General features: G+C 42.7%; 2 protein-coding genes across 3 annotated transcripts in view; both read right to left on the minus strand.

The window, feature by feature from the left end:
• Positions 1-18,842, minus strand: part of serinc5 (serine incorporator 5) — a 45,045-nt gene extending 26,203 nt beyond the window's left edge. Inside the window, exon 1 of one of the 2 annotated variants that reach the window (XM_085425367.1) lies at positions 18,633-18,842. In XM_085425367.1, the coding sequence (XP_085281493.1) occupies positions 18,633-18,659 (27 nt within the window). In that variant the 5' untranslated portion in view covers positions 18,660-18,842. The remainder of the gene's footprint in view (positions 1-18,632) is intronic. The other variant, XM_085425366.1, reaches the window with a different exon arrangement.
• Positions 18,843-20,626: 1,784 nt separating this feature from the next.
• cdk7 (cyclin-dependent kinase 7) overlaps positions 20,627-26,219 on the minus strand; it is an 11,741-nt gene continuing 6,148 nt past the window's right edge. The window contains exons 6-12 of the mRNA XM_085425368.1: positions 25,262-25,372; positions 25,037-25,155; positions 24,724-24,823; positions 24,523-24,609; positions 24,235-24,384; positions 21,763-21,901; positions 20,627-21,075 (exon numbers count right to left, since the gene is read on the minus strand). Of these exons, the coding sequence (XP_085281494.1) occupies positions 21,047-21,075; positions 21,763-21,901; positions 24,235-24,384; positions 24,523-24,609; positions 24,724-24,823; positions 25,037-25,155; positions 25,262-25,372 (735 nt within the window). The 3' untranslated portion in view covers positions 20,627-21,046. The remainder of the gene's footprint in view (positions 21,076-21,762; positions 21,902-24,234; positions 24,385-24,522; positions 24,610-24,723; positions 24,824-25,036; positions 25,156-25,261; positions 25,373-26,219) is intronic.

The following is a 26,219-nucleotide window of genomic DNA, read 5'->3' on the forward strand; positions in this document are numbered from 1 at the left end:
ATTTTCACCAGACCTGACGCGTGTGCAAAATTTCATGAGTTTTCGAGCATGTTTAGGCCCTCAAACGGCCAATTCATTTGCCGAAATAATAATAATAATAATAATAAACAGAGCAATTACAATAGGGCCTTCGCACTATCAGTGCTCGGGCCCTAATTAAAGCTGCAAGCAGCGTTATGAGGGCCCTCGCACCCTGGCGTGTCGAGCCACGCCCAACACCTAAAACCAGCACGTCCGATGTGATGTCACATTGATGGAATTCATGCATTTAACCACCAGCTAACATTTCATTTGGTTCAACCATGAGTATAGTCGTCCCACTAGGTGGCGCTCTAACCATTATAGACAAAGGGCATAACAAACATTTCCGAGCTCGAGTCTCATCACGCCTGCGACCTTTGGGAGAGATTGGACTTTGTGTCTTTGAGTGACAGCATATTACTGCTTTTTGGCCAGTGATTGAAACTCCACGTGCCGCCATGACCACCCCGTTTCCTTGAACGTAAAAAGCTTCGCAATTTAACATCACAAAGGTCTTTAGATTCCACACACTGGAGAATGGTTCAATATGATGAAATCCCTTGGAGGAGTTCGTCAAAGTATGAAGCCTGAAAAGAGGGGAAAATGTCGCCAAAATTGCACATTAATTTTAAAATGGCTGACTTCCTGTTGGATTTGGGATATTGCTCCAAGAGACTTTTTTGTACATCTTGATATTTTCCATAAGCTTACCAGGTTTCAGACTCATAGATGAAACACAGAGCAGGGGCTGTTGTTTTGAAATTTTGTAGGGGGCGCTGTGGAGCAATTTCGCGCTATTCAATGAAAATGATCACATGACAACAAAGCCTTCATCCATTTGGAGGTGTGGGCCAAATTTCAAGCCTCTATAAACTTGCAAGCCCCTCAAAAGCCACTTCATCTTTCATGTTGAACAGCGTTGCCACCAGGGTGCGCCGTTCAGTTTAAAGTCACAATTTTTGCACTGAAGCATCACGAGGGACTGATGTTGATATTCACCGCTTTTGAGGTGGCCACGATGAACCTGTGAAAATCAGTACAACAAAATTAAAGCCATGACATTTCCTGTTGCCACTAGGTGGCGCTGTACGTATTCCCGACAATGGGCACATCAATCTGTTCAGGGCGGGTCTGACATCATGCCTGTAAAGTCTGGTACTGAACAGACTGGATTTCATTGAGTTATACTAATTTGTTTCTTCATGGCGTGACATCAAAGTTCGCCATGCTGCTGGGGTCACACCCTTTTGCGAAAACTCACAGTTTTCACTGTAACCCAAGACCAACTCCTTAAGGCTTTCCTGGAGAAATTTGAGGCTGCAGGTGTCACCCATCACTATACTGTACCCCAAAGTGTAAAACATGACATTTCCTGTTCCCACTAGGTGGCGCTGTCCTTGATGTCAAATATGGCAGTTGAAATATGTTCAGGGGTGGAGCCTTATCATATGTGTTCACTTTGGTCAAGGTCAGAAAATGTATGACAAAATGAGAGGCAATAAGATTTTCATGGCGAGTCATCGAAATTCGCCATGGCGCCACGGCCTCATAGTATTGTGAAAACTCAAAAGCTCCGCAATTTAACATGGCACAAGGGTGTAGTTGACACTGTCCAAATTTGAAGTTTATAGGACCAAATCCCAAGGAGGAGTTCGTTAAAGTTCGAGGCATCGAAACGGTAAAATCAGAGCCAAAATGTCACATTCAATCCAAAATGGCGGACTTCCTGTTGGGTTTGCGTCAATGGGCCCACAGACTTTTTTGTTCGTCTTGGCATGATACACATGTGTGCCAAATTTCATACATGTAGCTCAAACCATGTGGTCGTAGGGCTGCATTTAACAAGGCATAGGTGGCGCTACTGAGCTATTTCCCAGTGCTCATATGTAAAACCATTAAAATACAAAATTTTTCACCAGACCTGGCATGTGTGCAAAATTTCATGAGTTTTTGAGCATGTTTAGGCCCTCAAAAAGGCCCTTGTTTTGCCTGAATAATAATAATAATAATAATAATAATAATAATTAAAGCTGCAAGCAGCGTTATGAGGGCCCTCGCACCCCCGGCGCGTCGAGCCACGCCCAACACCTAAAACCAGCACGTCCGATCTGATGTCACATTGATGGAATTCATGCATTTAACCACCAGCTAACATTTCAACTCATTCATTCATGATTAGTTAGTCGTTCCACTAGGTGGCGCTCTAACCATTATGTACAAATGGCATAACAAACACTTCCAAGCTCGAGTCTCATCACACCTGAGACGTTTGGGAGAGATTGGACATTGTGTTTTTGAGTGACAGCAGATTACTGCTTTTTGGCGAGTGATTCAAACTCTAAGTGCCGCCATAACCACCCCGTTTCCCTGGACGTAAAAAGCTTCGCAATTTAACATCACAAAGGTCTTTAGATTCCACAAACTGCAGATCGGTCCAATCTGATGAAATCCCTTGGAGGAGTTCGTCAAAGAAGGGTGCCTGAAAAGAGGGGAAAATGTTGCCAAAATTGCACATTAATTTTGAAATGGCTGACTTCCTGTTGGATTTGGGATATTGCTCCAAGAGACTTTTTTGTACATCTTAATATCTCCTATAAGCTTACCAGGTTTCAGATTCATACATAAAACACAGAGCTGGGGCTGTGGTTTTGAAATTTTGTAGGGGGCGCTGTGGAGCCATTTTGGGATATTCAATGAAAATGATCACATGCCAACAAAGCCTTCGTCACATTGGAGGTGTGTGCCAAATTTCAAGCCTCTATAAACTTGCCAAGACCCTCAAAAGCCACTTCATCTTTCATCGTGAACAGCGTTGCCACCAGGGTGCTCCGTTCAGTTTAAAGTCACAATTTTTGCACTGAAGCATCACGAGGGACTGATGGTGATATTCACCGCTTTTGAGGTGGCCACGATGAACCTGTGAAAATCAGTACAACAAAATTAAAGCCATGACATTTCCTGTTGCCACTAGGTGGCGCTGTCCGTATTTCCGACAATGGGCACATCAATCTGTTCAGGGCGCGTCTGACATCATGCCTGTAAAGTCTGGTACTGATCAGACTGGATTTCATTGAGTTATACTAATTTGTTTCTTCATGGCGTGACATCAAAGTTCGCCATGCTGCTGGGGTCACACCCTTTGGCGAAAACTCACAGTTTTCACTGTAACCCAAGACCAACTCCTTAAGGCTTTCCTGAAGAAATTTGAGGCTGCAGATGTCACCCATCACTATACTGTACCCCAAAGTGTAAAACATGACATTTCCTGTTCCCACTAGGTGGCGCTGTCCCTGGTGTCAAATATGGCAGTTGAAATATGTTCAGGGGTGCAGCCTTATCATATGTGTTCACTTTGGTCAAGGTCAGAAAATGTATGACAAAATGAGAGGCAATAAGATTTTCATGGCGAGTCATCGAAATTCGCCGTGGCGCCACGGCCTCATAGTATTGTGAAAACTCAAAAGCTCCGCAATTTAACATGGCCCAGGTGTGTAGTTGACACTGACCAAAGATGAAGCTTATACGACCAAATCCCAAGGAGGAGTTCGCAAAAGTTCGAGGCATGGAAACGGCAAAATTAGAGCCAAAATGTCACCTTCTCTTCCAAATGGCGGACTTCCTGTTGGGTTTGCGTCAATGGGCCCACAGACTTTTTTGTTCGTCTTGGCATGATACACATGTGTGCCAAATTTCATACATGTAGCACAAACGATGTGGTCGTAGGGCTGCATTTTACAAGGCATAGGTGGCGCTGTAGAGCCATTTCCCAGTGCTCATATGTAAAACCATTAAAATACAAAATTTTTCACCAGACCTGGCATGTGTGCAAAATTTCATGAGTTTTTGAGCATGTTTAGGCCCTCAAAAAGGCCCTTGTTTCGCCTGAATAATAATAATAATAATAATAATAATAATAATAATAATAATAATAATAATAATAATAAGAAACGGAGCAGATACAATAGGGCCTTCGCACTCTCGGTGCTCGGGCCCTAATAAGAAACGGAGCAGATACAATAGGGCCTTCGCACTCTCAGTGCTCGGGCCCTAATAATAATTAAAGCTGCAAGCAGCGTTATGAGGGCCCTCGCACCCCCGGCGTGTCGAGCCATGCCCAACACCTGAAACCAGCATGTCCGATCTGATGTCACATTGATGGAATTCATGCATTTAACCACCAGTTAACATTTCATTTGGTTCAACCATGAGTATAGTCGTCCCACTAGGTGGCTCTCTAACCATTATAGACAAAGGGCATAACAAACATTTCCGAGCTCGAGTCTCATCACGCCTGTGACCTTTGGGAGAGATTGGACTTTGTGTCTTTGAGTGACAGCATATTACTGCTTTTTGGCGAGTGATTGAAACTCCACGTGCCGCCATGACCACCCCGTTTCCTTGAACGTAAAAAGCTTCGCAATTTAACATCACAAAGGTCTTTAGATTCCACACACTGGAGAATGGTTCAATATGATGAAATCCCTTGGAGGAGTTCGTCAAAGTATGAAGCCTGAAAAGAGGGGAAAATGTTGCCAAAATTACACATTAATTTTAAAATGGCTGACTTCCTGTTGGATTTGGGATATTGCTCCAAGAGACTTTTTTGTACATCTTGATATCTCCTATAAGCCTACCAGGTTTCAGATTCATACATAAAACACAGAGCAGGGGCTGTGGTTTTGAAATTTTGTAGGGGGCGCTGTGGAGCAATTTCGCGCTATTCAATGAAAATGATCACATGCCAACAAAGCCTTCATCCATTTGGAGGTGTGTGCCAAATTTCAAGCCTCTATAAACTTGCCAAGACCCTCAAAAGCCACTTCATCTTTCATGTTGAACAGCGTTGCCACCAGGGTGCGCCGTTCAGTTTAAACTCACAATTTTTGCACTGAAGCATCACGAGGGACTGATGGTGATATTCACCGCTTTTGAGGTGGCCAAGATGAACCTGTGAAAATCAGTACAACAAAATTAAAGCCATGACATTTCCTGTTGCCACTAGGTGGCGCTGTCCGTATTTCCGACAATGGGCACATCAATCTGTTCAGGGCGGGTCTGACATCATGCCTGTAAAGTCTGGTACTGATCAGACTGGATTTCATTGAGTTATACTAATTTGTTTCTTCATGGCGTGACATCAAAGTTCGCCATGCTGCTGGGGTCACACCCTTTCGCGAAAACTCACAGTTTTCACTGTTACCCAAGACCAACTCCTTAAGGCTTTCCTGGAGAAATTTGAGGCTGCAGATGTCACCCTTCACTATACTGTACCCCAAAGTGTAAAACATGACATTTCCTGTTCCCACTAGGTGGCGCTGTCCTTGAGGTCAAATATGGCAGTTGAAATATGTTCAGGGGTGGAGCCTTATCATATGTGTGCTCTTTGGTCCAGATTGGAACATGTATGACAGAATGAGAGGCAATAAGATTTTCATGGCGAGTCATCGAAATTCGCCATGGCGCCACGGCCTCATAGTATTGTGAAAACTCAAAAGCTCCGCAATTTAACATGGCACAAGGGTGTAGTTGACACTGTCCAAATTTGAAGCTTATACGACCAAATCCCAAGGAGGAGTTCGTTAAAGTACAAGGCATGGAAACGGTAAAATCAGAGCCAAAATGTCACCTTCAATCCAAAATGGCGGACTTCCTGTTGGGTTTGCGTCAATGGGCCCACAGACTTTTTTGTTCGTCTTGGCATGATACACATGTGTGCCAAATTTCATACATGTAGCTGAAACGATGTGGTCGTAGGGCTGCATTTAACAAGGCATAGGTGGCGCTCTAGAGCCATTTCCCAGTGCTCATATGTAAAACCATTAAAATACGTAAATTTTCACCAGACCTGACGCGTGCGCAAAATTTCCAGAGTTTTCGAGCATGTTTAGGCCCTCAAAAGGCCGATTCATTTGCCGAAATAATAATAATAATAATAATTAAAGCTGCAAGCAGCGTTATGAGGGCCCTCGCACCCCCGGCACATCGAGCCACTGCCAACACCTCAAACCGGCACGTCCGATGTGATGTCACATTGATGGAATTCATGCTTTTAATCACCAGCTAACATTTCATCTTATTCAACCAGGATTATAGTCATGCCACTAGGTGGCGCTCTAACCATTATTGACAAATAGCATAACAAACATTTCCAAGCTCGAGTCTCATCACACCTGCGACCTTTGGGAGAGATTGGACATTGTGTTTTTTAGTGACAGCAGATTACTGCTTTTTGCGAGTGATTGAAACTCTACGTGCCGCCATGACCACCCCGTTTCCCTGAACGGAAAAAGCTTCGCAATTTAACATCACAAAGGTCTTTAGATTCTACACACTGAAGAATGCTTCAATATGATGAAATCCCTTGGAGGAGTTCGTCAAAGTATGAGGCCTGAAAAGGGGGGAAAATGTCATCAAAATTACACATTAATTTTAAAATGGCTGACTTCCTGTTGGATTTGGGATATTGCTCCAAGAGACTTTTTTGTACATCTTGATATCTTACACAAGCTTACCAAGTGTCAGACTCATAGATGAAACACAGAGCAGGGGCTGATGTTTTGAAATATTGTAGGGGGCGCTGTGGAGCCATTTTGCGCTATTCAAGGAAAATGGTTACATAACAACAATGCCTTCATCCATTTGGAGGTGTGTGCCAAATTTCAAGCCTCTATAAACTTTCCAAGCCCCTCAAAAGCCACTTCATCTTTCATGGTGAACCGCGTTGCCACCAGGGTGCGCCGTTCAGTTTAAAGTCACAATTTTTGCACTGAAGCATCACGAGGGACTGATGTTGATATTCACCGCTTTTGAGGTGGCCACGATCAACCTGTGAAAATCAGTACAACAAAATTAAAGCCATGACATTTCCTGTTGCCATTAGGTGGCGCTGTCCGTATTTCCGACAATGGGCACATCAATCTGTTCAGGGCGGGTCTGCCATCATGCCTGTAAAGTCTGGTACTGATCAGACTGGATTTCATTGAGTTATACTAATTTGTTTATTCATGGCGTGACATCAAAGTTCGCCATGCTGCTGGGGTCACACCCTTTTGCGAAAAGTCACAGTTTTCACTGTAACCCAAGACCAACTCCTTAAGGCTTTCCTGGAGAAATTTGAGGCTGCAGATGTCACCCATCACTATACTGTACCCCAAAGTGTAAAACATGACATTTCCTGTTCCCACTAGGTGGCGCTGTCCTTGATGTCAAATATGGCAGTTGAAATATGTTCAGGGGTGGAGCCTTATCATATGTGTGCTCTTTGGTCCAGATCGGAACATGTATGACAAAATGAGAGGCAATAAGATTTTCATGGCGAGTCATCGAAATTCGCCATGGCGCCACGGCCTCATAGTATTGTGAAAACTCAAAAGCTCCGCAATTTAACATGGCACAAGGGTGTAGTTGGCACTGACCAAATATGAAGGTTATGAAATCAAACCCCAAGGAGGAGTTCGTCAAAGTTCGAGGCATGGAAATGGTAAAATCAGAGCCAAAATGTCACATTCAATCCAAAATGGCGGACTTCCTGTTGGGTTTAGGACATTGCCATAATAGACTTTTTTGTTCGACTCTGAACATTATATAGGTGTACCGACTTTCAAACATGTAGGTCATACCCATACCGGGGGCTCGCGTTTTTCATTTTTCTAGGTGGCGCTACTGAGCTAATTTTCCCTGGCCATGTCTGAGAACATTAAAATACGTAAATTTTCACCAGACCTGACGCGTGTGCAAAATTTCATGAGTTTTCGAGCATGTTTAGGCCCTCAAACGGCCAATTCATTTGCCGAAATAATAATAATAATAATAATTAAAGCTGCAAGCAGCGTTATGAGGGCCCTCGCACCCCCGGCGCGTCGAGCCACGCCCAACACCTAAAACCAGCACCTCCGATCTCATGTCACATTGATGGAATTTATGCATTTAACCACCAGCTAACATTTCAACTCATTCATTCATGATTTGTTAGTCGTTCCACTAGGTGGCGCTCTAACCCTTATGCACAAATGGCATAACAAACATTTCCGAGCTCGAGTCTCATCACGCCTATGAGCTTTGGGAGAGATTGGACATTGTGTTTTTGAGTGACAGCAGATTACTGCTTTTTGGCGAGTGATTCAAACTCTAAGTGCCGCCATAACCACCCCGTTTCCCTGGACGTAAAAAGCTTCGCAATTTAACATCACAAAGGTCTTTAGATTCCACAAACTGCAGATCGGTCCAATCTGATGAAATCCCTTGGAGGAGTTCGTCAAAGTACGGTGCCTGAAAAGATGGGAAAATGTCGCCAAAATTACACATTAACTTTAAAATGGCTGACTTCCTGTTGGATTTGGGATATTGCTCCAAGAGACTTTTTTGTACATCTTAAGATCTTCCATAAGCTTACCAAGTTTCAGACTCATAGATAAAACACAGAGCAGGGGCTGATATTTTGGAATTTTGTAGGGGGCGCTGTGGAGCCATTTTGCGCTATTCAAGGAAAATGGTTACATAACAACAAAGCCTTCATCACATTGGAGGCGTGGGCCAAGTTTAAAGCCTCTATAAACTTTCCAAGCCCCTCAAAAGTAACTTCATCTTTCATGTTAAACAGCGTTGCCACCAGGGTGCGCCGTTCAGTTTAAAGTCACGTTTTTTGCACTGAAGCATCACGAGGGACTGATGGTGATATTCACCGCTTTTGAGGTGGCCACGATGAACCTGTGAAAATCAGTACAACAAAATTAAAGCCATGACATTTCCTGTTCCCACTAGGTGGCGCTCTTCATATTCCTGACAATGGGCACATCAATCTGTTCAGGGCGGGTGTGACATCATGCCTGTAAAGTCTGGTACTAATCAGACTGGATTTCATGGAGTTATACTAATTTCTTTCTTCATGGCGAGATATCAAAGTTCGCCATGCTGCTGAGGTCACACCCTTTCGTGAAAAGCCACAGTTTTCACTGTACCCCAAGACCAACTCCTTATGCCTTTCCTGGAGAAATTTGAGGCTGCAGATGTCACCCATCACTATACTGTACCCCAAAGTGTAAAACATGACATTTCCTGTTCCCACTAGGTGGCGCTGTCCTTGATGTCAAATATGGCAGTTGAAATATGTTCAGGGGTGGAGCCTTATCATATGTGTTCACTTTGGTCAAGGTCAGAAAATGTATGACAAAATGAGAGGCAATAAGATTTTCATGGCGAGTCATCGAAATTCGCCGTGGCGCCACGGCCTCATAGTATTGTGAAAACTCAAAAGCTCCGCAATTTAACATGGCACAAGGGTGTAGTTGGCACTGACCAAATATGAAGGTTATGAAATAAAACCCCAAGGAGGAGTTCGCAAAAGTTCGAGGCATGGAAACGGTAAAATCAGACCCAAAATGTCACCTTCAATCCAAAATGGCGGACTTCCTGTTGGGTTTAGGACATTGCCATAATAGACTTTTTTGTTCGACTCTGAACGTTATATAGGTGTACCGACTTTCAAACATGTAGGTCATACCCATATCGGGGGCTCGCGTTTTTCATTTTTCTAGGTGGCGCTACTGAGCTAATTTTCCCTGGCCATGTCTGAGAACATTAAAATACGTAAATTTTCACCAGACCTGACGCGTGTGCAAAATTTCATGAGTTTTCGAGCATGTTTAGGCCCTCAAACGGCCAACTCATTTGCCGAAATAATAATAATAATAATAATAATTAAAGCTGCAAGCAGCGTTATGAGGGCCCTCGCACCCCCGGCGCGTCGAGCCACGCCCAACACCTAAAACCAGCACCTCCGATCGATGTCACATTGATGGAATTCATGCATTTAACCACCAGCTAACATTTCAACTCATTCATTCATGATTAGCTAGTCGTTCCACTAGGTGGCACTCTAACCATTATGTACAAATGGCATAACAAACATTTCCGAACTCGAGTCTCATTATGCCTGCGACCTTTGGGTGAGATTGGACATTGTGTTTTTGAGTAACAGCAGATTACTGCGTTTTGGCGAGTGATTGAGAGTCTACGTGCCGCCATGACCACCCCGTTTCCCTGAACGTAAAAAGCTTCGCAATTTAACAACACAAAGGTCTTTGGATTCCACACACTGAAGAATAGTGCAATATGATGAAATCCCTTGGAGGAGTTCGTCAAAGAACGATGCCTGAAAAGAGGGGAAAATGTTGCCAAAATTGCACATTAATTTTAAAATGGCTGACTTCCTGTTGGATTTGGGATATTGCTCCAAGAGACTTTTTTGTACATCTTGATATCTCCTATAAGCTTACCAGGTTTCAGACTCATACATAAAACACAGAGCAGGGGCTGTGATTTTGAAATTTTGTAGGGGGCGCTGTGGAGCCATTTTGGGATATTCAATGAAAATGATCACATGCCAACAAAGCGTTCATCCATTTGGAGGTGTGTGCCAAATTTCAAGCCTCTATAAACTTGCCAAGACCCTCAAAAGCCACTTCATCTTTCATGTTGAACAGCATTGCCACCAGGGTGCGCCGTTCAGTTTAAAGTCACAATTTTTGCACTGAAGCATCACGAGGGACTGATGGTGATATTCACCACTTTTGAGGTGGCCACGATGAACCTGTGAAAATCAGTACAACAAAATTAAAGCCATGACATTTCCTGTTGCCACTAGGTGGCGCTGTCCGTATTTCCGACAATGGGCACATCAATCTGTTCAGGGCGCGTCTGACATCATGCCTGTAAAGTCTGGTACTGATCAGACTGGATTTCATTGAGTTATACTAATTTGTTTCTTCATGGCGTGACATCAAAGTTCGCCATGCTGCTGGGGTCACACCCTTTGGCGAAAACTCACAGTTTTCACTGTAACCCAAGACCAACTCCTTAAGGCTTTCCTGGAGAAATTTGAGGCTGCAGATGTCACCCATCACTATACTGTACCCCAAAGTGTAAAACATGACATTTCCTGTTCCCACTAGGTGGCGCTGTCCCTGGTGTCAAATATGGCAGTTGAAATATGTTCAGGGGTGGAGCCTTATCATATGTGTGCTCTTTGGTCCAGATCGGAACATGTATGACAAAATGAGAGGCAATAAGATTTTCATGGCGAGTCATCGAAATTCGCCATGGCGCCACGGCCTCATAGTATTGTGAAAACTCAAAAGCTCCGCAATTTAACATGGCACAAGGGTGTAGTTGACACTGTCCAAATTTGAAGGTTATGAAATGAAACCCCAAGGAGGAGTTCGCAAAAGTTCGAGGCATGGAAACGGTAAAATCAGAGCCAAAATGTCACATTCAATCCAAAATGGCGGACTTCCTGTTGGGTTTAGGACATTGCCATAATAGACTTTTTTGTTCGACTCTGAACGTTATATAGGTGTACCGACTTTCAAACATGTAGGTGATACCCATACCGGGGGCTCGCATTTTTCATTTTTCTAGGTGGCGCTACTGAGCTAATTTTCCCTGGCCATGTCTGAGAACATTAAAATACGTAAATTTTCACCAGACCTGACGCGTGTGCAAAATTTCATGAGTTTTCGAGCATGTTTAGGTCCTCAAAAGGCCGATTCATTTGCCGAAATAATAATAATAATAATAATAAACAGAGCAATTACAATAGGGCCTTCGCACTGTCAGTGCTCGGGCCCTAATAAACAGAGCAATTACAATAGGGCCTTCGCACTGTCAGTGCTCGGGCCCTAATAATAATAATTAAAGCTGCAAGCAGCGTTATGAGGGCCCTCGCACCCCATCGCGTCGAGCCACGCCCAACACCTACAACCAGCACGTCCGATGTGATGTCACATTGATGGAATTCATGCATTTAACCACCAGCTAACATTTCATCTCATTCAATCATCATTATAGTCGTCCCACTAGGTGGCGCTCTAACCATTACTGACAAATGGCATAACAAACATTTCCGAGCTCGAGTCTCATCACGCCTGCGACCTTTGGGAGAATTTGGACATTTAGATTTTGAGTGACAGCAGATTACTGCTTTTTGGCGAGTGATTGAAACTCCACGTGCCACCATGACAACCCCGTTTCCCTGAACGTAAAAAGCTTCGCAATTTAACATCACAAAGGTCTTTAGATTCCACACACTGGAGATTGGTTCAATATGATGAAATCCCTTGGAGGAGTACGTCAAAGAACGGTGCCTGGAAAGAGGGGAAAATGTCACAAAAATTACACATTAATTTTAAAATGGCTGACTTCCTGTTGGATTTGGGATATTGCTCCAAGAGACTTTTTTGTACATCTTGATATCTCCTATAAGCTTACCAGGTTTCAGACTCATACATAAAACACAGAGCTGGGGCTGATGTTTTGAAATTTCGTAGGGGGCGCTGTGGAGCCATTTTGCGCTATTCAATGAAACTGATCACATAACAACAAAGCCTTATGCACATTGGAGGTGTGCGCCAAATTTCAAGACTTTTTAAACTTTCCAAGCCCCTCAAAAGCCACTTCATTTTTCATGGTGAACAGCGTTGCCACCAGGGTGCGCCGTTCAGTATAAAGTCACAATATTCGCACTGCAGCATCATGAAGGACTGACGGTGATATTCACCGCTTTTGAGGTGTCCACAATGAACCTGTGAAAATCAGTACAACAAAGTGTAAGACATGACATTTCCTGTTCCCACTAGGTGGCGCTCTTCATATTCCTGACAATGGGCACATCAATCTGTTCAGGGCGGGTCTGACATCATGCCTGTAAAGTCTGGTACTGATCAGACTGGATTTCATTGAGTTATACTAATTTGTTTCTTCATGGCGTGACATCAAAGTTCGCCATGCTGCTGGGGTCACACCCTTTCGCGAAAACTCACAGTTTTCACTGTAACCCAAGACCAACTCCTTAAGGCTTTCCTGGAGAAATTTGAGGCTGCAGATGTCACCCATCACTATACTGTACCCCAAAGTGTAAAACATGACATTTCCTGTTCCCACTAGGTGGCGCTGTCCTTGATGTCAAATATGGCAGTTGAAATATGTTCAGGGGTGGAGCCTTATCATATGTCTTCACTTTGGTCAAGGTCAGAAAATGTATGACAAAATGAGAGGCAATAAGATTTTGATGGCGAGTCATCGAAATTCGCCATGGCGCCACGGCCTCATAGTATTGTGAAAACTCAAAAGCTCCGCAATTTAACATGGCACAAGGGTGTAGTTGACACTGACCAAATATGAAGGTTATGAAATCAAACCCCAAGGAGGAGTTCGCAAAAGTTCGAGGCATGGAAATGGCAAAATTAGAACCAAAATGTCACCTTCTCTTCCAAATGGCGGACTTCCTGTTGGGTTTGCGTCAATGGGCCCACAGACTTTTTTGTTCGTCTTGGCATGATACACATGTGTGCCAAATGTCATACATGTAGCTCAAACGATGTGGTCGTAGGGCTGCATTTAACAAGGCATAGGTGGCGCTGTAGAGCCATTTCCCAGTGCTCATATGTAAAACCATTAAAATACAAAATTTTTCACCAGACCTGGCATGTGTGCAAAATTTCATGAGTTTTTGAGCATGTTTAGGCCCTCAAAAAGGCCCTTGTTTCGCCTGAATAATAATAATAATAATAATAATAATAATAATAATAAGAAACGGAGCAGATACAATAGGGCCTTCGCACTCTCAGTGCTCGGGCCCTAATAAACAGAGCAATTACAATAGGGCCTTCGCACTGTCAGTGCTCGGGCCCTAATAATAAACAGAGCAATTACAATAGGGCCTTCGCACTATCAGTGCTCGGGCCCTAATTAACTGGGAGCCATTGAAGAGAGGTCAGTATAGGAGAAATACCAACCGTGTTGGTTTATTCAAGCATGAGAATAAGGATGAGCCTATAAACTTGGCAAATACTTCAAGCTAAAGGGAACACAGTTTATTCCCAGTTACAGTCCAGCGGTGTACATCTGTACACAGTTTACCAATGCTTGAGTATTGGCAAACTGTATCAAGACGTTTGAAACGCTGCCACAAAGGTCAAATGTGCTTATTTCTGCTTTCATGCGTACACAGGCTTGCAGCCTTGAATCTAACCATGTGCCTCCCAGCCTCAACACACAGCTTAAGAGAATAAACGGTTTCCTCTTTCTCTGCTGCGCCCACGTCTTTCTCAATGGGTGATTAATTAGCCACAACAGACTGAAAGTAACCAAGAAAAAAATAGAACAATTTAGGTTGTGAGGGTGTTTAGATTTAATTAGTTAGGGGGTGTTTCACCAGCGGACTGCACGCAGCACGAGGGCCCAACGGTAAACTCTGCAGAGCTGACAGAGAGAGGGGGTGTCATGAGAAGGGGCAACGTCTCGAGGAATTCCACCACACACAGAGACAAAAGGGTATCCATGGAAACCAGCGTTGACCCTACCCACTCGATGAAGCACCCACCACCTCCTCCACTGCCCCACCAGGATATCGACAGGTGGTTGGCGGATCAGCAGTTTGCAGCCCTACTTAAATATCAACAGCAGTCCCCCATCTGTCCCATAGAGCGGCATACCATGACACATTAAAGATGACACATGGCTACTAGCAAAGCACTAGTCTGGTCTAGAGTTAAATTAAGCCTAGACTCTCACAACCCACACAAAAAACCTCACCACACTGTGATTGTGGGACTTTCACGTTTCCCTTTTTCGTGTCACCAGACTCTCTGTTTCATTATTTTAATCCTATTCCTTTCATCCTCCCCAACATGTTACTGGAAGATTTAGTGATGTCATTTCTTTTCTTCTTCTTATTTTGTCCTCTTCGCCCTTTGTCTGTATTCTTCAGCTGTCCTTAACTATTTGTCACTGACCCCTCAGTGCTTCAGCTTTTCTAGAGGTGGTGGCAAAGACGATGTTGCCTTTCTTTTACACAAAGACATACTGACTCAGAATCCATCAAGACGGGGTGGATGGGACACAGCGGTGAGAATACACCTAGCAAAAAATCACATTTAAAATAAGGAAGCTGAATAAGTCTGAATAATATTAGCTTCCTTGACAGGGAGTTTGGCCTAAAGATGGACACTTGCATAACAAACGCGACAGTCTTGCATTCCACCCAAAGACGATATCTGCGACGGCTGTAAGCTGTTTGATTTCATGAGGATTACATTCCTTTCACCCCTCTTTTATGCTCTGCTGCCTTTCATCCTTAAAGCGCCCACGATGAAAAGGACTGGAGCATCGTGCAAACAGGAAATGGAAAGGGTGGCCTAAATCAAACCCACCGGGGTAAACCCCACCGCACATAGCCACGCTTATGCAACACAAAGAGAAATGGGTCGTACACTATACCACTGTAAGGACCACAAAGGAGAATGAGGATTTCAGATACAGAGCCAGTTGACACCAGTCCTGACAGTGAGTAAACAAGTCCATCTGGCAGACTCTGGATTTCTAAAAGAATAAATGTATTCGGTATCTGTGTTTTGCTGTATAGATTTCAGATTGTGACTTTACGTTTATCAGCAGACGTGTCATGATGCACACCCAACAGCAAACTGGGAAAAACATACACACACACTGACAGGAATGACTCATGAAAACAGGCAAAAACATCCTGACTGGAACAATGTGGAGCGACAACGTCCCCGCAAGCTTAAACCTCATGTTGATTCGCTCATTCGTCACATCTTATGCACTATTTATTCCATGCCCTATTTTAGTTTGGTACACAAATCCTTACAGACTACACTGTAGCTGGCTGCTTTAAAAATCTTTGGGACTTTTTGCTGGTTAAAGCTTAATGATAGCGGCCACTGTTCAAAGCACATTGAATCATGAGAAGCCACTAGCTCTGACACACCCTGTTATCTCAAATTACAATGCTTTGTGTTGCAGGCGGGTTACGGGAAACCAGCAAACAAAATAAAATTTAGGGCAACAGAAGACAATGCAGGATCTTCCTCACATGTCCAGTTGGCCCAAGCTTCCAGACCAAGATCTACTCCCCTTTCCCTCATACTGTTGAGTGACAGCTCTACTATTGTCTATATAGCTAGGCAGCTGTATACACACAGCAAAAATGTATCACTCCACTGTTTCCTGTACACAAAGGGAGGTCTTTGCTCTCTCTCTCTTGGCAAATATACCCCCCTAGCTACAACCAACACAGAGAAACTTTAGTCCGGTGGAGAGAAAAGAAAAGAAAGTAACAAAAGAGACAAAAAAAAAAAATTGGTACAGCGAGGAGCAAAAATGAACAAATTCTAGCAGATGAAGGTATTTGTCATGAAATAAGCAAAGGAACCAAACTAAACAAGAACAGGAAGATGGTCAAGATACAAGGCGGTATCACTTTTTTTTTTTTGTTCACACGGGAGTCCGTTTCACTTCTCAGAATCAGTTGTGAGTTTCAAAACACAACCAGCTAATAATCAAGGATAAATTACAGAGACACAGACATATGTGATGAGGGGGAGGTTGAGAAAGAGACATTAACACTGGTTTGTGGCAATTCAGTGGGAAACAAAAGGGATGAAGGGCTGCTAGACATGTCCCGGTTTGGGAAAACAAGTTCCTGCTGCTCGCTGCTGACCACAGCAAAATTCCTGAGGGGAAGTTGAAAACAGCAGACATCTCTGATGTGTACACAGTTAGAGAGTAATTCTGCTCATATGACAGAGCCAGAAATGTATTTTGGATAGGAGTGCTCCAGATGTTTGCAGGCAGAATTCACTAAGGCTGGTTTTACAAGTCGAGTTTAAAAGGTAATCACCTACCCCCGCTGCTGCTTTACAGCTACTGTGTCATGACCCCATTTACGGATGGGTCAGCTCTGTTTGAATGAGCGGTGCTGGCTCTTCACAAACCACTTCCTCTGATTTTTCACCACTCCAACGAGGGCCTGAAGACTTCTTTATCAGTATGTTTGCAGAAAGTGACACTCCATCCTCTTGACTCTTGTACCCTGGTAAGGGTGACTGCTCCATGGCTGTGATGCGTAAAGACACCCACATGATTTCAGTGCTCTCACCACACTTTCAGCCAACACTTTGCAGCGCTCTGAACTCCACTCAACGCTGAGCTAAAGCCTTCAACCTGCCCTTGCCCCCATCGCAACATGGCATACATCCCTGATCCCACTGAGAAATTACAAGTGAGCTGCTCCCACGTCGTGCTTCCTGCTGCCTTCAGATCTCTCCCAAACAACAGCCACCCTTGTCTAATTTCAACCTTCAAGCCAGGGAGGAAATTAACAGACCACACACACCAGTTTGTGCCACTCTGAACCTCAAGTGTGGCAAATATATTCACACGCACGAAGTTAAATGCAAGCATACACTTTAATAGAGATGGCAAGTAAACGGGGTGTCTGTGACAGGGATTAGCACACCACCAGCACAGCAAGACAAAACTGATCTTATTCTTTGCCCTTCATTTCCTCTTTAATCCCACTCTGTGAAAAGAGCAGGAAATAGAAGTGACCTCCCTCAGTTTAGGGATGTGCATATGTAATTAAATTCCTAGCCAGATCAGCTCAGCAGTGGTGACCCACTGGTCAGAGCCCAATCTGTAAGCTGTAGAAAACACGCTCAGCATGAAAGGAAACCTCTCTGACTCTGAACCACCACCCTTTTAAAGTATTTCTGTAGCTTCACGGCACTAGCACCTCTCATAAAAGTGATGCAAGCAAACAAATCAAATATCCACAAATGATTTAAAGCAGCAAAAGCAAGCAAATGTATTATAACCAATCAATAGCCCAAACAGTCACGCTACTGTTATTACAGGGCACAAAAAAACAAACTAAATTTAAACAAGAACATATGTGGCTTTAGGGGATTTGTTTGCTTTAAAATAACAATCCTTTAAACATCAAAAAGTAATCAAAAATCTGGTTGGCTTTCAATCCACACATTATGCAACCCAAAAGTACTGCTTTAGTGATGTATAATTACAAAAATAACAGATACAAAACAACTGTCCTTTAAAAAGCAACATAGCACATTTAAAACGGTGCCGAAACAGAAAAGAAACCAAGACAAAGACAGACTTATTGTTTTTGTTGGGTATATAGCTATGTTTACTTTTCAGCAGAGCCTTTCAGCACCTATATACGTAAATAACTGTAAATAGTTAGACCGAGCCACAGCTGGCTAGCCTCTTCTTTAGCTCCTTCATCTGTTTCAGTGTTTTAGGAGCTGGGGAATAAGATGTGCTTAAAAAAGAAGTGTAACTGTCCTCCACAGTACTCACTTAATCACAGCCATGGCTCGTTGTTGGCTGTACCCGTCAACACATTTCTGTATTAACGGCCACATTTCCCGTAGTTTTGCCTCGCTTTGCTTTGTCCTCTAACGGCTTTACAGTGAAGTTATCCAGTCAGCTCAATGAGGAGGAGGAGGAGGAGGAGGAGGAGGAAGAATGGGGGTTATAATTAATTATTTCGCGCTGTTATTACATTAAAAGGCAGCTCAATAAGGCTGACGGGAATCACCGAGACTCGGGACAGAGGCTGGCTGGCTTTAGCCGACGGTAAACGGCGAGAGACGAGGACAAAAAACAGTAAACAATACGGGAAGGGTCAACGTTGAGCACGTCTCATTGTTACAGCGTTTCAAACCGCTGAAGAGCAACAAACACACACGCACTCACACAACAGTAAGTCAGGGTCGGCTATTGTTACTCACCTGCGCGATACAACAAGGAGTACACATGACGAGGGGGCAGAATAAATAAAATCCGTTTCAGAGTGAGGACAGCTCGGGGATTTCTCAGCCGCTTTCCTTCAAAATCAGCGACACACGGGGAACCAAAGCGCTTCTGCTCCGTCCACCCAGCCTTCCTGTCCCCCGCTCCTCTTCTGGTCTCTCCTCCCACTGACTGACTGACTGACTGCACATCACCGCCAAACAACAAGGCTCAGCGCAGAGCTGCACCGGCTCTGCCACAGAGAGCATCGGAGAGATGACTAAATAGGTTACGGTATATCACATTTACTGTCATTAAAAAAAAAAAAATCCTTATTGGCATTCTCAGATTACACGTTAGGCGTAACACAAAGCCACGTGCCACACAAGTTAGACCCCTGGCCTGAATGTTTAAAATATATGAAATAATATGGATTTTAAAATACTATCAGAAAGCTGTATTATAAGTAAAAAAACAAAACAAAACAAAACTCCAAACAAACAAACAAACAACAACAAAAACAAAAAACAAAAACAAAGGGGTCGGTGCAGGATTAAAAAATAAAATTATAAAAATTGTCAACAGCTATATCCAGACACAGGATGACCTGGATCTGATCCCTCCATGGCTCATTAATCATCAGCGCGGAGCTGTTAAGTACAGGTGGTATTCTGCTTATATTCACAATTAATTATTTCAATTGGGAGGAAATGTCTATCATTTAAGTCACCTGTGTTTTTAAGTACAACAAAAAATGGCAATGAGTCTGACATGCACACAAAGCCCGATGAATCCCTGCATAAAATATATTTCAAATGATATATAACCTATCAGAAATAAGGACATTTTAACATCACATAATATAATTTAATAGCCTATTTATCCCAGAATACTGAAATTATTTTGCCTCAAACATATTACTTTTTAGTCAATAGATGGGTAAAATGAAAGGGCAGGTGACTTGCTGCCACACACTTATACTGTATAATGAACTTGCATTTTTCTATAAATCAAAAGCTGGACTTTATCTCGTCTTTATCATCCCACTGCAGTTGTTCACTTGGCTGTATCTTGCTGACTCATAAGTATGAGTAAGTTTCTCTTTGTCCAAAAAACCCTGCTCGTGGTTTTTAACGGCATGTGTGCAACTGTGTGTTGAGCTCAGCAGTGCAGTAGGAGTCTGTTTGCTGGCCAATGAAGGGGCCTTGATAAGGCTGAGCTGATAAGGCTGCTACTGTAGCTGTCTGTGGCTTGTGTTGCCGTTTGCCAACACTGTCATATGACCAAATGACTCAACACACACACACACACACACACACACACACACACACACACACACACACACACACACACACACACACACACACACACACTTTTTGTCAGTCACCACTGCCATTGAAAGTCACCCCCAAATTGTAGGACTTTTTAAATAGGCATGAATCACACGGGACTGCCAGTTTATGAACGCATCAAATCAACAGCCCTCTGAAAAGCAGAAAGCACGCATCTGCAATGGCCTGTGTAACAGAATCAGGCATATTTTAGATTGAATGTGAAGACATCTCAGCCTCCATCTTCACTCTAATCTGATTGTGTTTGACAGGAAACCAAAAAGGGCAGCAGAGCATCAGGCCTCTGACATGTCAGAGTGTATCGATCAATGTAACGTCAAAAAGAAAGGACAGGAAGCAGAAAATACAGATTTAGTATCACACTGCTGCATGACACTGAAGCAGTGTCACCGTGTGAGTCCTGAAGACAGTGCTTTTGCTTCAATCCACCTGCTGAGTGAACAAACCACAAGTGCACTTCAGCTCACAGGCAAAGTAAATGCTGTACACGTGAAGTCAGTCAGTACTGTGCGTGGACTGTTACTGTGTGAATTCATAAGTGTTAGGAAGACATTGGTTTTCAGATTTGACCACACAGGCTATTAATAAAACCATCACTACCAACCTCAGCACATCTCTAATCCAAGCAGGAAACTTCAGCATGAGCATATGCAGCTTTTATTGCTGTGACATACAAAATAATAACAATACAAAAACATTCACATGAAATAAATCCTCACATGTTGGTTTGTTTTTCTTTTTCCACACACATAAATAGACGTTTTTCCCCACAGGCTCACAGAGTTTAGGCATCAGTGAAGGCGGACCAGAGCCAACACTACTGACAACAGCCCTCTGCTGTAGATCAATCGCTGGCCATCTGGACACAGCAGCATCCTGAATATTTTAGAGTTAACGATTCACATACGCTGGCTACAACTTCTAAAATGTCCTAAAGTCAACCACGCGTGAGAGAGCCTCCACTGGTTATAGACTTTTTTCCTTTTTCCAGTGGACAGTCCTGAGAAATGCAGGAAGCTGAGCCATGCAGTGGTGATCCTTGGATTTAACCCGGTCCATAGTCAGAAAATGAGCTTCTTCTTCATTGCAGCTGAAAATAACACAAAGGGTTTTGTTTTAAAAACATTATTTAAAAAAGAAGAAAAAGAAAAAAAAACAACTTAAAAAACCTAAGTTAGATTAGACAGACACGTATTTCTGTTCTGTGTATGTACGCCACATGCTCAAATCAAGCCTATAATGAGCAACGCGCTACCAAGAGGCACCAAGGTTTCTGTTATAAATGTTTCAAAAGTCAAAGCCAGATATTTTCCAAACCACAGAGGAGCTGGAAAAGCTTTGAACCTCCCAGTGACACTAAAGGGTTCCACTTTAGTAAAACATACCCTCCCACTAGCCACGAAACTGTGGGCGCGTGTTCGAATTCAGTATTTTCTGAATTTGTAACTGCAGCTAAATGTACAGCCCACACCCGCTGAATTGCTAGGTTAGGTTTCTAACTTTAGCGAGAAGCAGTCAAAAAACTCACAACATGCTATAAAAAAAAAAAAAAAAAGAAGAAAAAAAATCAGGTCAGTGTTGGAAGTTCTAAAATATTCAGCCCCTTTAAAGTCCGCCTCAAACGAGTGTCGCAGACACCTCACGTTTTTGCTGCTCAAACCACAATATAAACAACATGACTGAGAAAATATTTAACCCAGAGTCAGGGTGGTCTTCTGTGGATTAAGGACACACACAGTGGATTTAGTGCAAATATGAGCTCATATACGGTCATTACTTGTCTCCAGGCCTTCGATTTTTCTCTTGAGACCGACTGTCTCCTTCTCCCTCAAAGCCTCGGCTGAACAGTTTGGCCGGGGGAGCTGGGGACCAGGAGTGGGACCAGGCCGATTGCTGAAGTACCTCATCTTCAGAGCCTGCAGAATAAAGGAAAACACCATTTTATACATCTATGTCATCAAACATCAGAGTTGTGTCTCTAATTTGATGTATCAAAGATGCAAGAAGATGTTTTTTTTTCTTATTACTGAGATGTGTAATAGAGAAAGTGGAAGATGTGTCGTTAATGCAGTTGTTGAACAATGAGATAGTTCAGGTTTTCTCTCTAATATTATGAGTTATTTAGTGCCTTGCGGTGACTGTTGTGAATTGGTGCTATGTAAATAAAACTGAAGTTGCTCAAACAGAAGGCAAACATTAATTCCTGTGTTGGGAGTAACGGAATACATGTACCGCCGTTACGTATTTAAAATACAAAATATGAGTAACTGTATTCGTTACAGTTACTTTGTTTAAAAAGGTAGTATTTAGAATACAGTTACTTTGTTGAAATAAATGGCGGTCTTTTCCTGTTTCATATGTTAGCCTATGCTCTCTATTTTTGGTAATTCCACGCCGGTGGAAACCCAAAGAAAACACGCATTAAGAGGCTCCAATGCCTGTGTCTCAATCTCGTGGCCCATGTCACCTCTACTTGTGGCCCGCATAATGAGGTGAAGAAATATTTTTAAAAATTATTCACAAAAATGATTTAATATGAAGGCAATAGGCAGAGTGTTACAGTCATCGCCCTAAAGAATGTAGCCTCATGGGCAGTGTAGTCCGTGCTGCAGGGAGAATACCTGTTATGTGTCTGTGAGCGCGAGGAGGGAGAAAAAGAGTCGAAAAGTACGAGTTGTCACCGACCAGAAACCGGAGATTGAAGCATGCAAATATAATAATAACCACTGCAGCCAAAAAGAGTGCCTGACGAGCCCAGTTGTGAGCTATTAAGACTCGACTGTACACTGTGTTCGTGTTTTCCTCCGAAACAATAAGTTCCGTTGGAGCAGCCTTTCAACGCCTCTGTCTGTCTCTTGCTAGAAACGTTGACTCAGACAACAAAGTAAAGCTATTTTTCGGCTACGAGTTCGACATGGAACCCGACATATTAGCCAGAGGTCCCTTCACAGTTTTATGTCTTTATGGTTCGGAGCCGCGGACCTGTTTTATATACGCGCGGAATAGTTTTCTATACGAGATCGCTGCTAAAAGTGCAGCCTTACCTACTGTCCACCCTACTGTTACTCATTTTATATTAAGATTTAAAAATCTAGCTGGTATTGGTATGGCGAGTAGCCTTCAGTAATAGTAATAAATCACACAGCAATAGTACAGTCATGTAGTTGTAAAAAGCATGATAATATATTAAGTAATCCAAAGTATTCAGAATACGTTACTGTCATTGAGTAACGTAACGGAATATGTTACAAAATACATTTTGGGGCATGTATTCTGTAATCTGTAGTGGAATACATTTTAAAAGTAACCTTCCCAACACTGCTTGTGTCAGACTGACCGAGTTTTTATGTCAGGGATTGTCACAGGTGAGGAAAACAGGCTCTGTGCCTAGGACTGGAGAAGAAACCAGTTTTCACTGGGAGAGCACCAGCTATGCAGAGTGCATTGACTCGCCTGGATCAGACAATAGCGAGTTTTACTAATATACTGAGACTTCTGAGAAAGAACAAACAACCTACTGCTTACATCTACTACTAAGAAGTTCTTCACACTACACATTTCACTAACACAATCGCTGCTCACCAACACTCCTTCTTTCCAGAGTTAAATCCCTGTGATGTTCTTGTTTCAAAATAATACTCAAATTTTAAAAGGTTATAATTTGGACAGAAGAAACTTCGAAGGGCGAATTCCAACCAGTGGGAGCACTGGGACTCAGAGGTGCACAAAACCTGCGGAAGCGGCATTGAAGAGGATAACAGCTACTTAACTCGGGTACAGTTTATGTTCACAACTCGTCAACCCAAACATCCCAAAAAACATGTGCATTTAAAAATAAGCAAAGAATAAGCATTTATATTTATTTATTTTTCCTAGCACAAAGCTGTGTGGCAACCACATCGTGACTTGTACGAAGATGAAATGTCTACTTTTTGTTTTGCACGTCGTGTAAAGTCAAGTCTTACAAGTCTATTAGTGGTTTATCTTTGCATTACACTCTTAAAGTAAAGGACACTCTTCACCGGCTGATCACAATGAGAGTTGTACTGCCTGAAGCGAGGCCTGTAATTCTGAGGGAGCTACAAATGAAGTGGCAGGGTTTCAGCGCTGAAGCCGATCTAGCAATCATCAAATAGACTGCAGTGTAAAAATGTTAATATTCTTATTTTAAAACTTATCTAACAATAATTTCAAATGATTTGTTCAATAATATAAAACTGAGAATAGCTACAGTGCTTTAGCTTATTACCTGTGTAGCTGTGGTCCTCGCTGAAGGGTTAAAGGTAAAGAGACCTTGTAGCAGCTCAAGTAAATCGTCTCCAGCTGCACTAAATATATGTTCCAGCGGTGTGCCGGGGAATATTTTGAAGGACACGTAGTCTGGTAGACTACTCAAGCCCTAAAGAGAGATATAACAATAGAATGTAAGCAAGAATCCCCACATCTCATCAAAATTGGGCCAAACTGTAGAAAAAAAAATAAAACAACAACAACAACAACAACAACAACAACAACAAAACCCCCCAAACAAACTCACAGGCCATGTTTCTTCCGTGGGTGTTCCCAGAGCCTCAAAGATCTTAGTAAGCTGGTCGAGATCAGAGTCTCCAGCAAGGAACGGAACCTACAGCAAACGGGAGTGTAGAGAGACATTAGCATGAATATGAAAATAGCTGCGTCCCCTGAGACTGCTCAGGGGACGCAGCCTGCTCATATCTTTGAAGTGAGGTTTATTTACCCGAAGCAGCAACTCTGCCAAAATGCATCCCACTGCCCACATGTCAACACCCACACCGTACATCCTGGCACCAAACAGGAGCTCAGGTGATCGGTACCACCTGGGAAAGACATGAATGAACAATAAATAGAGACATATTTTACAGACCTTGCAACCTGGACTTCTTAGTAGAATTCTGTCACATTTAACCAGTCCTAGTTTGGTTAAATGTTTGATTAACTCATGGAAAACATTAAAAAAAAAATATTGCTAATGAGACTAACCCTGGAGAAATTCTGTATTTTTAATGAGGTAACATGGAGACTAATCTGACCTGGTAACAACTTGATGTGTGTAGACTCTGCTAGGGCTGCCAAAAGACTTGGCCAAACCAAAATCAGCCAACTTCAACACCCCACTGCCATCTAACAACAGATTATTGGGCTTCAGATCCTGCACAAAAAAAAAGAAAGAAATTAAGAGGAAAAGGCCCAAAACATAAATTACAAATTAGACATGAGCATATTTATGTGTAAATGCTACACACAAGTTTTCTTACCCTGTGTAGGACCCAGTGCTGGTGCATATACTCTAATCCCTGCAGAGTCATGAGGATGTAGGCTTTGATGTTGGCTGGAGTTAAGACTAAACTAGTGTCTTTGATGATAACCTTAAAAACAACAAAACATAGACCAAGAGTCATACGTACAGCCAGACTTCTCATAATTAATAACATCCATGCATAAATTCATGGCTTTTCATAGCTCTAGGCCACACACACACACACAAAATTAAAATACACTTTTACTGAGCGGACGAGACAATCAAAAACATCTGGAAAATATCCATATAAAGAAATCATCCAAGATAGAGCAGTTCAGCCTTCATAACAAGAACCATCATCACCTTTGAATGCAGGAGTCTAACTAAAGCTAACCTCGCAGTCCAAAAATATATAGGCTTTTATAATATAGGCTTTTAGCACCGGTAATAAGATCAGCATCACATTTCACCCTCATGTGCATCCTGTTTTTCTGCTGCCTGTAATGGCATCACTTCACTGAGCAGCCAAAAGCAGAGTGATATTGATTATTTTTAAGTGCGTTTATCTTATTTTGCATCATTTGATTAGGCTCTAAAGCATTGCTGGTGAGCGCCTATTTGGAGCCTTTTTATGCTTAGATAATCCAAATAAAAGCCAGAGTAACACCCAGCTTAGCACTGGTGACACTTTGTTTGACCTCTTGCTCATGCTTTCTTGGATACTCGACTTTAATCTGACCTTACACTACGAGTGTGAACAAAGGGTAAAATTTCCACCTGCTGGCCCACAAGGGAACTGCAGCATAAAAAAGAAAACTTTTTTTTAAAGACATGTTTAACAGATTAGAGATGACTGACAAATCTCCAGACAGAAGCAGTCATAATGCAAAACATGACATCTTCAGGTTTTGTTACAAACAAATAAATAATATCATACAATACTGTACTCTTTAAGCAAAACTGTACTGGAAGAT

The sequence above is a fragment of the Rhamphochromis longiceps genome, linkage group LG12 (assembly GCF_057381845.1).
Source record: "Rhamphochromis longiceps isolate RC_006_pf linkage group LG12, R_longiceps_female_GT1.1, whole genome shotgun sequence".
Taxonomy (NCBI): Eukaryota; Metazoa; Chordata; class Actinopteri; order Cichliformes; family Cichlidae; genus Rhamphochromis; species Rhamphochromis longiceps.